The 15,075-nt window shown below is 42.2% G+C and overlaps 2 protein-coding genes across 7 annotated transcripts in view; both read right to left on the reverse strand.

Moving 5' to 3' along the window:
- LOC118365888 (E3 ubiquitin-protein ligase TRIM39-like) overlaps positions 1 to 5,812 on the reverse strand; it is a 95,088-nt gene extending 89,276 nt beyond the window's left edge. The window contains exon 1 of the mRNA XM_052492222.1: positions 5,771 to 5,812. The gene's annotated coding sequence lies outside the window, so the exon portion shown is untranslated. The remainder of the gene's footprint in view (positions 1 to 5,770) is intronic.
- LOC118365964 (carbohydrate sulfotransferase 11-like) overlaps positions 1 to 6,028 on the reverse strand; it is a 113,145-nt gene extending 107,117 nt beyond the window's left edge. For 5 of the 6 annotated variants that reach the window (XM_052492229.1, XM_052492228.1, XM_052492225.1 and 2 more), the window contains exon 1: positions 5,756 to 6,023. In XM_052492229.1, coding sequence (XP_052348189.1) covers positions 5,756 to 5,873 — 118 coding nt within the window. In that variant the 5' untranslated portion in view covers positions 5,874 to 6,023. Of the gene's footprint in view, positions 1 to 5,755 lie in introns of all 6 variants that reach the window. The other variant, XM_052492230.1, reaches the window with a different exon arrangement.
- Between the last annotated feature and the right edge of the window lie 9,047 nt (positions 6,029 to 15,075).

Consider the following 15,075-nt stretch of genomic DNA (forward strand, 5'->3'; position numbering starts at 1 on the left):
ATAAACAACAACAACACAAATAATTATCTATCCAAAATGGAGATGTATGAGTAAACCACTCCTCCAATCTTTCTGGCTCTACAACAAAGAACAAACAGCAAGAAAATACTGTACATGATCAAATACAAAAATCTTATAATCAACTGATAAAGACTACCAAAACCCACTGGATTCTCCAATTACATTTAATGAACTACAGGACAAATTGCAAACCCTCCAACCCTAACAGGCCTGTGGTGTTGATGGTATCCTAAATTAAATTATCAAATATACAGACCACAAATTCCAATTGGCTATACTAAAACTCTTTACATCATCCTCAGCTCTGGTATTTCCCCTGATATTTGGAACCACGGACTGATCACCCCAATCCACAAAAGTAGAGACATATTTGACCCCAATTACTACCGTGGGATATGGGTCACAGCAACCTTGGGAAAATCCTCTGCATTATCATTAACAGCAGACTTGTACATTTCCTCAGTGAAAACAGTGTACTGAGCAAATGTCAAATTGGCTTTTTACCAAATTACCGTACGACAGACCACATATTCACCCTACAAACCCTAATTGACAAACAAACCAAAACAAAGACAAAGTCTTCTCATGCTTTATTGATTTCAAAAAAGCCTTTCACTCAATTTGGCATGAGGGTCTGCTATACAAATTGATAGAAAGCAGTGTTGGGGGAAAAACATACAATATTATAAAATCCATGTACACAAACAACAAGTGTGCGGTTAAAATGGGCAACAAAAAAAAATATATTTCCAGAGGGCTGTGGGGTGAAACAGGGATGCAGCTTGAGCCCTACCCTCTTCAACATATATAAATCAACGAATTGGAGAGGGCACTAGAACAGTCTGGGAATTGATGGGAAATGATGTAAATATATCACTAGCCACTTTAAACAATGCTACCTTATATAATGTTACTTACCCTACATTATTAATCTCATATGCATACGTATATGAGACCATTTCCGGAGACCTTCTCCCTTACCTCACCTCGCTCATCAACTCATCCCTGACCGCTGGCTACGTCCCTTCCGTCTTCAAGAGAGCGAGAGTTGCACCACTTCTGAAAAAACCTACACTCGATCCCTCCGATGTCATCAACTACAGACCAGTATCCCTTCTTTCTTTTCTCTCCAAAACTCTTGAACGTGCCGTCCTTGGCCAGCTCTCCCGCTATCTCTCTCAGAATGACCTTCTTGATCCAAATCAGTCAGGTTTCAAGACTAGTCATTCAACTGAGACTGCTCTTCTCTGTATCACGGAGGCGCTCCGCACTGCTAAAGCTAACAGCAGCACAGCAGACAGCAGCACCTAGATCTTCTGCAAAGATTCTGCCAGACCTGGGCCCTGACAGTAAATATCAGTATGACCAAAATAATAATGGTGTTCCAAAAAGGTCCAGTTGCCAGGACCACAAATACAAATTCCATCTAGACACTATTGTCCTTGATCAAACAAAAACCTATTCATACCTCAACACCTCAACACCTCAAGTTATCATAGATAACTTCCACAAGGATGTGAATGATCAAAGAGACAAGGCAAGAAGAGCCTTCTGTGCCATCAAAAGGAAAATAAAACTCTAATTAGGATGTGGCTAAAAAAAACTTCAATCCGTTATCGAACTCATTGCCTTCTATGGTTGTGAGGTCTCACCAACCAAGAATTCATAAAATGGGACAAAAACCCAATTGAGACTCTGCATGCAGGATCCTGCAAAACCCCCAAACAATGCATGCTGAGCAGAATTAGGACTACATGCGTTAGTTATCAAACTCACGAAAAGAGCTGTTTAATTCTACAACCACCTAAAGGGAAGCGATGCCCAAACATTCCACCCCAAAACCCTCACCTACAGAGAGATTAACCTAGAGAAGAGTCCCCTAAACCAGCTGGTTCTGGGGCTCTGTTCACAAACACAAACTGACCCCACAGAGCCCCAGGATACAAATGAATTTAGACCCGACCAAATTATGAGAAATAGGCAGACCTGGCTCTCGAGCGATGACTGGCTATGTGCACACTGCCCACAGAATGAGGTAGAAACTGAGGTACACTTCCTAACTTTCTGCCAATTGTATGACCACATTAGGGACACATATTTCCCATAGATTATAGACCCTCAATGAATTTGAAAACAAATGAAACATTGATAAACTCCCATATCTGTTAGGCGAAATATGGCATTGTGCAGTCACAGCAGCAAGATCTGTGGCCCGTTGCTATGAGAAAAGGGCAACCAGAGGAACACAAACAACATTGTAACTACAACGTATAATCATCTGTTTGTGTATTTCCCCTTTCATACTTCAACCACTTGCACATGGTTACAACACTGTACAAATCCAATAATATAACATTTGAAATGTCTATATAATTGTATAACTTTTGTGAGTGTAATGTTTCCCTTGTTCATTTCCCTTATTGTCCATTCCACATGCAAACATGTTTCCGATGCCAATAAAGCCGATTCAATTGAATTTTGAGAGAGGGAGAAAGAGAGAGAGAGAGGAAGATAGAGAGAGACTCTTGTTTTATCACTCTTGGTCATCTCTTCTCTGTTAAGGATAACATCATAAGCTTTTGTGCTGGAGAATTCCACAACACAAAAAAGAGACAGTTCTAGAACACATGCACAGAAATAGGGACATGAACTCTAGAATTCCCAAAAATGGGATAAAAGCTGTTGAATTCCTATGCACAAAGGGAGACACTGTAGAGCTCTAGAATGTAAGTCAAGGATTCTACCATCAAACTCCAGTGATTATGGATGAGGTAACCACAGTCTGCAAATCAGCCGTCTTCCCCAAAGTATCAGTTCCACCCTACATTACTGTCCCGGGGTAGCAAGCAGTAAGGAATTTTGAGTTTCCCAAATAAATTCCACCAGAGGCTTTGGCAATCTCATTCTTGATCATGTCTTTCCGCTAAACTCCATCTGACTGCCTCATACCCCCTTTTCCCCTTCCCCTAGCTTTCTTTGAGGTCCGTCGCTATGGAAATCTTCCCCAAAAATTCAGCTGGGTTCCAAATTAGGTCAGTGAGTCATGTCACTGTCCATGCTTGGCTGCTCTAGTCTCGACACACTGGTGCATTATGGGGGATGTGAAACGTGAGTGTGTGACTGAGGCCAGAGTGCACAACCAGGTCACCACTCACACACAGCCAAGAAAATACACTGAACAGAGCCCCAGTATAAACACGTGCACAAACACACACACAGACAGTCATGCCCAGTCTCTCCAAAATACCCCCTGGCACCTCTCACCCAAAGAATACTGACTAAACTAAACATCCATATTAGCTGCTGTTGCTCCTTTGGTCCCAGTCCTAATGCCTTTAAAAGGCTGCCTGCAGTGGAAGGCAACCTCATACAGACACTGAATGATCTATCAGAGGCACAAAGCTTCAACTGAGCTCAACTGACTATGACTCAAGCTGAATCTGTCTCTTTGAAGAACACTTTCACTGGAGTGTTTCCAGTGTGTGTGCATGTTTGCACTCGTGTGCGCATGCGAGCAAGTGTGTGTGTGTGTGTGTGTGTGTGTGTGTGTGTGTGTGTGTGTGTGTGTGTGTGTGTGTGTGTGTGTGTGTGTGTGTGTGTGTGTGTGTGTGTGTGTGTGTGTGTGTGTGTGTGTGTGTGTGTGTGTGTGTGTGTGTGTGTGTGTGTTGAGCCCACACTGAGACACCCAGATGAGGAGTCCCTCTCCACTGTCTGGTTTAGAGGTCGTGACCCCAAAGGGCCTGTAAACGAGGTGAGAGTTTGCACAGGGGGGCGAGACAGGATTCCCAGGCAGTCTAACATTCCGGAACGGGAAGACCAGAGGGGTTCAGTCTGTCATGTTCTTAGGCTGTATTGTGTGTGTGAGTGGGGGGAGGGGAGGGGAGGTCAAGAGGGAGAGAAATAAACACAATTACACACCAAAATGTCAGACATTGTCTGTTATTCACTTAAGCAATGGGCAGGAACCAGACAGAACTGTTTTAGGCTACTGGAATAGTGTGCAGTTTGGTTCACCTGCCGTTGATGGGGCAACCTCAGATCAGGCTTAATTTGCCAGACCACTATTAATGTCAATCCCTGGTCTCACCCATATAATCGTTTCATAATCACAGACACACAACCCCACTACCATTAAACCACTGACACACGCACACACACACACACACACACACACACACACACACACACACACACACACACACACACACACACACACACACACACACACACACACACACACACACACACACACACACACACACACCATCTTACACAGGGCTTTCTCTCATTTGTCAGAGATGTATTATTCAAAAACAATTACATGCAACATTTTCTGATGTCCCCTCTTCTAAAACGAGATAGGTCCCTATGCCTGGGAGAGGCTCGCTATAGCCTTTTGTCTTTGTGGAACTACAGAATGTCGCGGGGAGTCATGCATCACCGCTGGAAAGCATTTCTCCACATTCCCTAGTATCTGTGTGCGCACTAACGCACATATACTGGGACAGTCTCCGTGGTGCTGTATGGTTAACGGAATAGGGATGACACGCATTCCGGTGCAGTAGGCTAGTGATGAGAGGAGACCGTCGCGGGTGTAGCCTAAATCGATGACTCACAACCGGGGTCTCAGAAATTCCACCAAATGATGTGGAAGTACGGCGTGGTAATTTGAGTTTTACGCATTAGTACTTGGTTATTCTTTAGTACAATGCATTCGCTGGTATTCCCCTTCCTTTCAAGAAAATCCATTACCACCCTGTTCACTTTTCGGACACAACTTTGAATCAAAGGAGGGGAACTAATAAAGTATTAGTGCAAAATCCCATTTAGCAATAATACGGTCACGTTGGCTGTAAAAAATCTACATGGTACAATACCCTGTTATGATTTACATCACTATATTCCCTACTACAGCAAATAGAGACGTGGCCACATTGAAATAAAGCATAGCCAATGTATTCAATATAATTGAGGTCATTAAATCACGCTTTTTTTCTCTCATACGTCCTTTTCTAAAAGAAAAAGTGTATTTTTGCCACCTCTCTGATCCTGGACCATGGCATGGAACAGGAGCTCAAATTAAACAGTTTCAGTCACGGGAGGAATTTAACAGCGCCACACAGATGCTCAGAAATAATTTATCCTTACAGTAAACCTGTTGTAGGTCAATATTGAGGCATTTTGCTGTTTGTACAGTGCGATCATTGCGCGTCTGAAAGCAGGGCTCTTTGATTCATGGTACAGAGCCTCTACTGTACGGACGCGGGCGAACTGTACCGTGGCAGTGGCACAGGGTCCACTTCAGCCAAACTGACTGGAGGGAGACAAAAAGCATCCATCCATCCATACCAGCGAAAACGCCCGCGACTACAGGCAATGCATACCGCAATCTCAAAACACACATTTCGTGCTTGTTCCCCAAGAGATTGCTGACTCTGGCACAATAGCCTATACGATCAATTGCATAAACGCACAATCTATGTGATAGTGTTTGACCTAAAACAGGCAACAAATTATTTCCCAACCTCGGCGACACAGGATGGAATTACGCGTCCGCCGGATAGATGGCTGTTACAACCTTGTAATTATTTATAAAATGCATGATTCAACACAGTCAACAAATAGATCGATATCAACATGCCACAACAGAGTGGGCACTGGGCAGTAGTGAGGACGTCACAGATCAATGAACACAACACACAACAAATTCGAGAGAGACAGAGATCCTACCTACCTGGTTGGAACATACTTTGGAAATAAAAGATGACCAGAATAAAAGATCCCAAACAAGTGGCGAGTACCATCCGGCATATTCTGCTCATCCTCATCAGCTCGAGCAGAGTCTGTTTCATGGCTGGCAGGGAATGACTGTGGCCGATTTTCTGTGGGGAGGTCGGTCGGTCTGAGCACCGGGGCTTGGCGTGCCGTTGTGGTACTGATGGTGATACTCACTGCAATTGTCCGCTACTCAATGAGCTCAATGCCTACACTCTGGACTGTACTATTCGTCCCTCCCTCCTAAACTACAGGGGAAGCAAGACAACGATTCGGCCCCCTTTTGCAACAGAAAATGAGCGCGCCCAAACGCGATGAGCAAGGTAGACGAGTAAAAGAAAACCGCTATCTCACATCGCACATTGAGAAATGAATGGTTTTATACCACATATGTTTATTTTTGTATGTGTCTAAATATGTCTAAGTGTTTCCCCCTTGTAATAAGATTATTTATGGAAAGAGGAATTATCACCATCTGAGTGAGTGACTGTAAGAGAAGTACTGTGTGGATGAATTCCTCTCACAGGAAGAACAGGCGAACACTAACAGAGAACTAGATCGATGCCGCTGACATAACACAGACATGGTGAAACTGTTCATTATAATAGAGATTACATAACGTAAACTACTGTACAAACCGGCGTTCTTGTATGAAAATGGTTTGTGGATCAGTTTGTGAGTAAATGTGCGTAGCTAATTGAATTGTGCGCATCTATAGATTAGATAGATGGTTCTTGTTCAAGTCCAGTGATGGGAATACCATATTTAGATATTTTAATTGCAAGACAAATCAATTGAGTTGATTGAATTTCAATCAAATAATGTTGTCAAATCAGGCTAGTGAGTTATATATATGTGTTTTACCTGAATATGACATGGCTAAAATTGACACATTTTACCCGTTGGCAGTCTTGCAGAGGCCATAGGAGGATACGGTATGCCAATGTAGTAATTCCTCAATACTACGGGTATGGGTATTATAGCACCACCTAGAGTCAGTGGTTGACAGATTATTATTATTTTTCTCAAAGTAGCCATAGAAAAGAGTTTGGGTTTTTGCCCTAGCACTACACAGCTGATTCAAATAATCAACTCATCATCAAGCTTTGATTATTTGAATCAGCTGTGCATTGCTAGGGCAAAAACCAAAACGTGCACCCAGTTGCCCAGGGACCGAGTTTGGTAAACCCTGCCATAGAGTACCACAGTGTGAGTCATCATCAGTGGCGATTTTAGCATGTACATCTTGGTGGGGCAAACAAAAAAATGCAACTAATTATGCATGCCAGCAAAGCCACTACACAACACAACACGAAACAATATATTTATTGCATTAAAACGGTGACAAACGGTGCCCACAAACTGTTAGGACCTACATAAAGCTGTCCTAACAGCAGTCCCAACACCTTACAACTGCTACAACTGGCTATCAGTGGAGCCTTGTCTGGCAGCGAAACAGTTCATTCAGCCTCATTTACTGCCTTCTTAAAATCATAGCTGATATGGCTGACTTGTTTGTTTAAACAAATGTGGTTTCTACTGACATTTGAGATGTACAAATTATGGCATAATGGGACGACGAGCAGATAAGAGGCAATCCGTAATTTAGATTAAGACATTCATGAGCGAACTAGGACGGATATTGTCAATATAACTATTTGTTCAGCACTTTGGAAATGTACAGCGACAGAATTCAGAGCATGGGCCATTCTTACAGTATTCTCCCTGTACACCAAGTCAGAACAGTAGGATAAATAACGGGAGTATATAAGCAGACAATGAAAGCTCTTACAATATTCAATTATTACATTTCTCTAAAACAGGCTATAGGCTACATGTGCATCATAGAGTCCGAACAGTAGGTGAAATTAAGAGGGGGAAAGGGACCAGATGATACGTGTGAGGGACATGGGCTACTAACAGCTTACTACAGAACATACACTTAGTATTACTGTCTTAGCTACAGTATACATATCTCCCTGGCATATTACATCATTTATGCAGCAGCATACAATACATTTTTGGACACACCTTGTTATGCTGTGTTCACTTCCTTCCAAACCACTCATTGTTGAATTGGAGATTTCCAACTTGTTGTGTAATGTTTATGTCCAATGGCCGATGAGCACCGATACGTTTGATCTATAATTTCTCTTCCTTATTTATCTTCATATGACAAGGATTGAAAAGGATTTGCCAATAGACTGTCAACTTGATTCAAGATGATGACTGCTAGCTAAGTTTTTGAAAGTATGATTTGGTCACATTTTATCTGTGTCCAATGACCTTGAGCCTTCTTGGATGGGCACTTTTAATGTAACTCTATGGCAGCACCCAAAGGGCTAGAATTTTCAAAGTCCGCAGTTAGACTTCACGGTGAAGTAGTGTCCCCATGAGTGACAGAATACTAAGCCAATCACAGCGCAACACTCCGTATTTTCTGCTGGCTTGCCCCACAGAACACACTTATTCAAGAAAACAAAAAAGAGACTGTTTGTATGCAGCTTTATTAACTCAATGTTATTTCTATATTTTCTTTTACATTGTTTGCAAACTGATATGTGACACATATTAATGCCAAAATAACATGCAAAACAGGCAACCCCCCCACCACCCAAAAATATGGGGCTTGTCTGAAAGAGATTTACATGGTTATCAAAATGTCACGCCATGGTAAGCCTACATGAAACACAGCCTTTATTTTAAGTGTTTCTAAAATCCCCAATGGGAAAAATGACTGGTGGAAAAACGATTGGAACCATTTTCCTGTTTGACTGCTAGGTTTTATGGGTATTAGGACACCTTCACTGTGGATCTTTATTGAGCAAGTCCACAGTGATCTATTCTAAAAAACCAATGGAAACAACTTCTGAAAAGATCCCAAAGCAAAGTGACAAACATGTGAATCAATGTATCATTATATTATTATTATTATTATAATTATAATTATAATTATAACTAGGACAATTGGAGACATAGATGAATGGTATTCCTAATAACCTGTTCTGGGTGATATCAAATACATCTCCAGACAGACACTGTTCCGCTTTCCTTCTATTGATCTAATTATATTCTAATAGTGTTTGTAGACTGGTGTACTTTCCCTTTATTGGTACATCAGTCTCAGTCTCTGAATGCTCAATGTGTCTGCATAAGGAATAAACAGCACGGTTGTCTAGAGGACAAGCTGTACTGTAAGCAGTAATAAAACATGTCTTCCTCAAGCAGAACTAAATCGTTAGTGAAGCATGCCTCTACAATGTTCCATGGGGACATATCCTGGTGATTATGTGCTGACAGGTGAAAAGTGTCTGCATAAAAGAGAGAGAAACAGCGCAAACACATGCGCACACACACGTGCTTAGTCTGAATTGTAGGTAACATTTGTGTCTGAAGTGATGGATGATAATAGCCTTATTAGGGGGGGGGGGGTTCTATATCATTCTAGGTGTTGTAGCCTTTTGCCCCTGTCTCTCCTCCCATTAGTATGAGAGAACTTACTAATGATCCCTGTGAATATGCATCACAGTGTTTAAGTCAGTCACTATGTCCTGCAGAACTGAGACAGAGAGAATGACAAATGGAGATAGTGAGAGAGAGAAAAATAGATTTTAATGTTAGGTTAATGTATCCCTATGTGAACCACTTACTTTAATTAAAAGTAAGAGCATTTTATGAATGAATTTCTTCATTCTGATAATAGTTTAATCTCGATCTGTTCATTACATTACATTATGGCACTTAAATCCCTTCAGCCCATAGCTACAGAACCCTGCATAAAAGCATGAACTGTGTTTCTACAGTATTTAAATGCTCAATCAGGGCTTTATCGCTACTCAGCAGCCATTAAACTGAGTCAGTACAGTCACAGACTAATGAGTATTCATATGGACTGCAGAGTTCACAGCTGAAAAGTGTCAGAGGTGCCTCCGCAGGTTAATATCAAAGTTTGGTTCATTAATATGGCAAAAGAAGAAGAAAGAGAAGAAAAAAAACATGTAAACAGGAAGTGACCCCAGTGTCTAGGGCCAGCAGCAACAGTGTCAGTCCCTGCCCACCTGTCAATCAGGCTCCGGACTCAGAGGTCATTAGACAGTTGATAGCTGCCCGTCACACAACAATGAGGATGTTCTGACTGGCTTCTCCCTGCTATCTGTACCGTTGCCTTGGACAACAGTGATTGACAGCAGGGGGCTAACCTCAGCAGTTCCCTCTGACCATCATGGTGTCAGTGGCACGCTGAGTTACTGTCAGTTTGGGCAACACCTGAGGGAGAGACACACAATTAATAACCATTTAACAACACAGACTCAACATCCTTTCAAGAGAGAGAAAACATGTGTGTGTGAAGTTCAGACACTTTCCAAACAAAATCCCACCCCACCCAGCACTACTGTTATAAAACCTCTGTGAACCATATCACACTTCTCAAATCCCATCTTCCCTGCTGTTGGAAACTAAAGTTTTCTACAAACTCCATGAAACAGTCTATTGAAGTCTTAAGAAAGTTTTTAAAGTGTCAGGAGAGTGAAAAGCAGCCCAGCAGAACATTGGGCTGAGCGCTCCATCCTGTATTAGCTTATAGGAAATGGACTGAGTGGTGTGGTTTGTAATGTAAGTCTATGAATAATTCACACAGGGAGCATTAGCAGCAAGCAAACCATCAGAGACAGTTGATCTGGGACTGCTGGACTTTTGATAATATACGGTGGCCATTTTGTGCCGGATTGTTCACCATACATTAGTTAGTGCAATGGAGAGGAAAGGAAACGGGCGTACTGACCTGGGCACAAACAGGGTGGAGTCCCACAGTGGTGTCCCACAGTGGTGTCCAGCTGCTGTTTGATCAGACCACACCTCAGAGCCACAGCAAAGCCCTGGATCACCTCCCCTGCACTGGGCCCCATCAAATGGAGACCTACCACACGCTCCTGTGGAGGTGACAGAACACACACACACACTATAATATACAGAAAAAAACACAAACAAACACACCTATACAGGGTGGAAAAAGCTGAATGAACATGGAGAAGTGTTCCTCTAGAGCAGGGATGGGCAACTCCAGTCCTCCAAGGCCTGATTGGTGTTGTGCTTTTGCCCCAGCTAACACACCTGACTCCAATAATTGGTTTAATCAGCTGTGTTTTCTAGGGATGGCCCCAGAGGACTGGAGTTGCTTATCCCTGCTTTAAAGGAAAGATAATATCCTCAAAGAGTAAAGACATTTAAAGTATAGCACTAAAATCCCAAACACATACAGTTGAAGTCAGAAGTTTACACACACCGTAGCCAAATACATTTAAACTCAGTTATTCACAATTCCTGACATTTAATCCTAGTAATAGTTCCCTGTCTTAGGTCAGTTAGGATCACCACTTTGTTTTAAGAATGTGAAATGTCAGAATAATAGTAGAGAGAATGATTTATTTCAGATTTTATTTCTTTCATCACATTCCATGTGGGTCAGAAGTTTACATACACTCTATTAGTATTTGGTAGCATTGCCTTTAAATTGTTTAACTTGGGTCAAATGTTTCAGGTAGCCTTCCACAAGCTTCCCACAATAAGTTGGGTGAATTTTGGCCCCTTCCTCCTGACAGAGCTGGTGTAACTGAGACAGGTTTGTAGGCCTCCTTGCTCACATGCGTTTCTCAGTTCTGCCCACAAATTTTCAATAGGATTGAGGTCAGGGCTTTGTGATGGCCACTCCAACACCTTGACTTTGTTGTCCTTAAGCCATTTTGCCACAACTTTGGAAGTATGCTTGAGGTCATTGTCCATTTGGAAGACCCATTTGTGACCAAGCTTTAACTTCCTGACTGATGTCTTGAGATGTTGCTTCAATATATCCACATAATTTTCCTGCCTCATGATGCCATCTATTTTGTGAAGATACCAGTCCCTCCTGCAGCAAAACACCCACACAACATGATGCTGCCACCCTGTGCTTCACAGTTGGGATGGTGTTCTTCGGCTTGCAAGCCTCCCCCTTTTTCCTTCAAACATAATGATGGTCATTATGGCCAAACAGTTCTATTTATGTTTCATCAGACCAGAGGACATTTCTCCAAAATGTATGATCTTTGTCCCCATGTGCAGTTGCAAACAGTAGTCTGGCTTTTTTATGGCGGTTTTACTGTGGATATAGATAATTTTGTACCCGTTTCCTCCAGCATCTTCACAAGGTCCTTTGCTGTTGTTCTGGGATTGATTTGCACTTTTTGCACCAAAGTACGTTCATCTCTAGGAGACAGAACACGTCTCCTTCCTGAGCGGTATGACGGCTGGTCCCATGGTGTTTATACTTGCGTACTATTGTTTGTACAGATGAACATGGTACTTTCAGACCTTTGGAAATTGCTCCCAAGGATGAACCAGATTGTGTGGATTATTTTCCCATGATGTCAAGCAAAGAGGCACTGAGTTTGAAGGTAGGCCTTGAAATACATCCACAGGTACACCTCCAATTGACTCAACTTATGTCAATTAGCCTGTCAGAAGCTTCTAAAGCCATGACATCATGTTCTAGAATTTTCCAAGCTGTTTAAAGGCACAGTCAATTTACTGTATGTAAGCTTCTGACCCACTGGAATTGTGATACAGTGAATTATAAGTGAAATGATCTGTCTGTAAACAATTGTTGGAAAAATAACTTGTGTCATGTTAAAGTAGATGTCCTAACCAACTTGCCAAACTATAGTTTGTTAACAAGAAATGTGTGGAGTGGTTGAAAAATGAGTTTTAATAACTCCAACCTAAGTGTATGTAAACTTCCGACCTCAACTGTATGTTCAGGTATTGTGCCCTGTCCCCCGTGGCGATGACGAGTGTCTCTGCTGTGTGGTAGGTCCTCCACCCGTTGACATCTTGTCGCCTGATTGGATAACAGCCACAGAGTGACATGACATCACTGACCAGGGCCGTTACTATCGAAATCCCATGAGGAAACACAGAGAATCCTTCCTTGAAGTCCCGTATCCAAGCTGTTTCCTCGTGATTAGCTGTACACAACACCCACCACCACCCTGTCCAACTGTCCAGACCTCCCTCTACTCCCATTATTCTCACCTGTCCAGAAGCCCCTCCCCCATGCTGACCTGTACAGTGTGTGGCTCCAGTATCTCTCCAAGGGCGTTCAGGTAAGTGACGTCACTGTCCCTCAGCTCCCTCCTCAGCTCGAAGCTCACAGACTTCACATGTTGTTGTACCGCCTCCACCATTTCACCCCAGCCATGGGACACTACAGACCATAATAACACATAGCAACATACCATATGAACACATAGCAACGCACACATCTAATCAACCACTAGCATTTAAACTCTGGATAGGACGCAAATAACTAATGATAACACACACATTCAATATTGATTCAATGGAACAAAATACATATCTAGACTATAATAGAACTGATGCCCCAAATACATATCATGCACTGTAACTGCAGCCCCAGACCCTCTCCAAATCTCACCCTGTTTCTCAAACTTCCAGCCGTACTTCCGGGCATCCTGGAGGGCTTTTCCCAGCAGAGGCTTGGTGCAGGAGGTTCCTGGGAATACTGCCCACGTTCAAACTGGAACCAGCTAGACCTGGCGGACAGCGAAAGTCAATAACCACTCACAAAATGATTGAGCACAAAATGGCATTATGTAATGAAGTAATAGACAATATGGTGAAAACACTGTCTGCATCACACACCCCATTTAGTGCCTTTAGGGATGGGAGCCACCAAGTCAAAGACCAGTACCCTCCTCCTAAAGCCAGTAGCTTCCTGAAAGAGAAAAGGGGGAAAAGAAAGGGGGAATACGAACAGAGAAGTGGGTGAGGGAAAAGAGAGGTGTCAGTCAGATAAAGTCAAATCCCAAATCCTCTCAATGTCAAGTTCCTTCCTCTCATTTCCACTTATCTCTGGATTTCAGAATATAACAGCTCATATCATTAGCATAAAATCAATTTAAATGATAATTATCACAGTATGCTTGGGCACACTGTGAGCATTGGCCAGATCAGATGACTGCTGATGAAACAGGTTAGTGTGTGTAGGCTGGCTCACAGCCAATTGGGGTTAACACAGCTTTATGCAGGTTGACTACATGTAGAGAGATGGAATATCTCATCTTTGAAGAGGGTTGCAAATCCCAGAAAGGACAAAAAGGGATTCAAACGGACATATAAGATAGAAAGATCATTAAGAAAGCCTGCAGGGAGAATGGATTAAACTCAAATAATTGTTATTAATGAGTTTCTCTGAATTTGAAACGTAATTAAAATAACAATTCCTCTTTAAAAAAAGAGCAAGACTAGAAGAGAAGGTGAGACAGATCCATAAAGAGAGTGGTAGATCAGTGACAGACAGGAATTGACACAGACAGACAGTACTGTAGGTGTTGTGTCTAGACACACAGAGCAGTCAGGGGATGTCTGATGCAGTCAGGTCCTCCACCTCATATGCCTATAGTAGAAAGGGGACAGAGACAGAGACCGACAGGGAGAGAGAAAGCATTACGGTCCATACTTGTCATACAGTAAGCACTAGCTGTTTGACATTTCCATTAGAGAAGGAAATGAGGCTAAATCACAACCTTGGGCACAAAGAGACTTCTTTGAAGTGTGCATCTTTGTCTCTCTGGGTGAATATTAGCACACCACATCATTCCTTCAATAACCCCTGAGAAAATGTGTCACCTCGTTTCACTCTGAATTTGAAAGACATTATGCCCTCTTAAAAAAAACAACTTTAAAACGATTTAACATTTCAGTCTAGGGGTGTTTCTATCAAAGGTGGTGCAGGCAGTGTGGAAAGGAGAATTCTGTTGGGTCCACAGAGATTTGTACAACCTTTCAGATATTGTTATAGGAGCTCTTCTATTGCAACATAAAAACATCCTTTATATCCACACCCATTTCAACATCCATGTCTGATCCATAGTGGGTTGGAATTAGATCGGCAAGCGGTCTCAGAGTGAAACATAGTGAAGGGGTGTAAAAATACAAGTTAGGGCATTTTTCAACAAACATTTGCATCAGCAGCAGAAACACATATCATTGTACCGTTTATGATATTATGTCAATCAATTCGACTGGGACTCGTGAAGTTTACAGTTCAGCACTGCATCATTTCAATTTATGTTGGTGCAATGTAGCCACCTGGTGGATAAAATCAGAGCTGCACTAAACGTTATACCACAGCATTTCAAAACCATCTTTGGCTATACTATTGGTTATCAATAATTAAATATTTGATGGGTCCAAATGATTTTTAAAATGATCTGATTACGT

Source organism: Oncorhynchus keta, chromosome 33, assembly GCF_023373465.1.
Source record: "Oncorhynchus keta strain PuntledgeMale-10-30-2019 chromosome 33, Oket_V2, whole genome shotgun sequence".
Taxonomy (NCBI): Eukaryota; Metazoa; Chordata; class Actinopteri; order Salmoniformes; family Salmonidae; genus Oncorhynchus; species Oncorhynchus keta.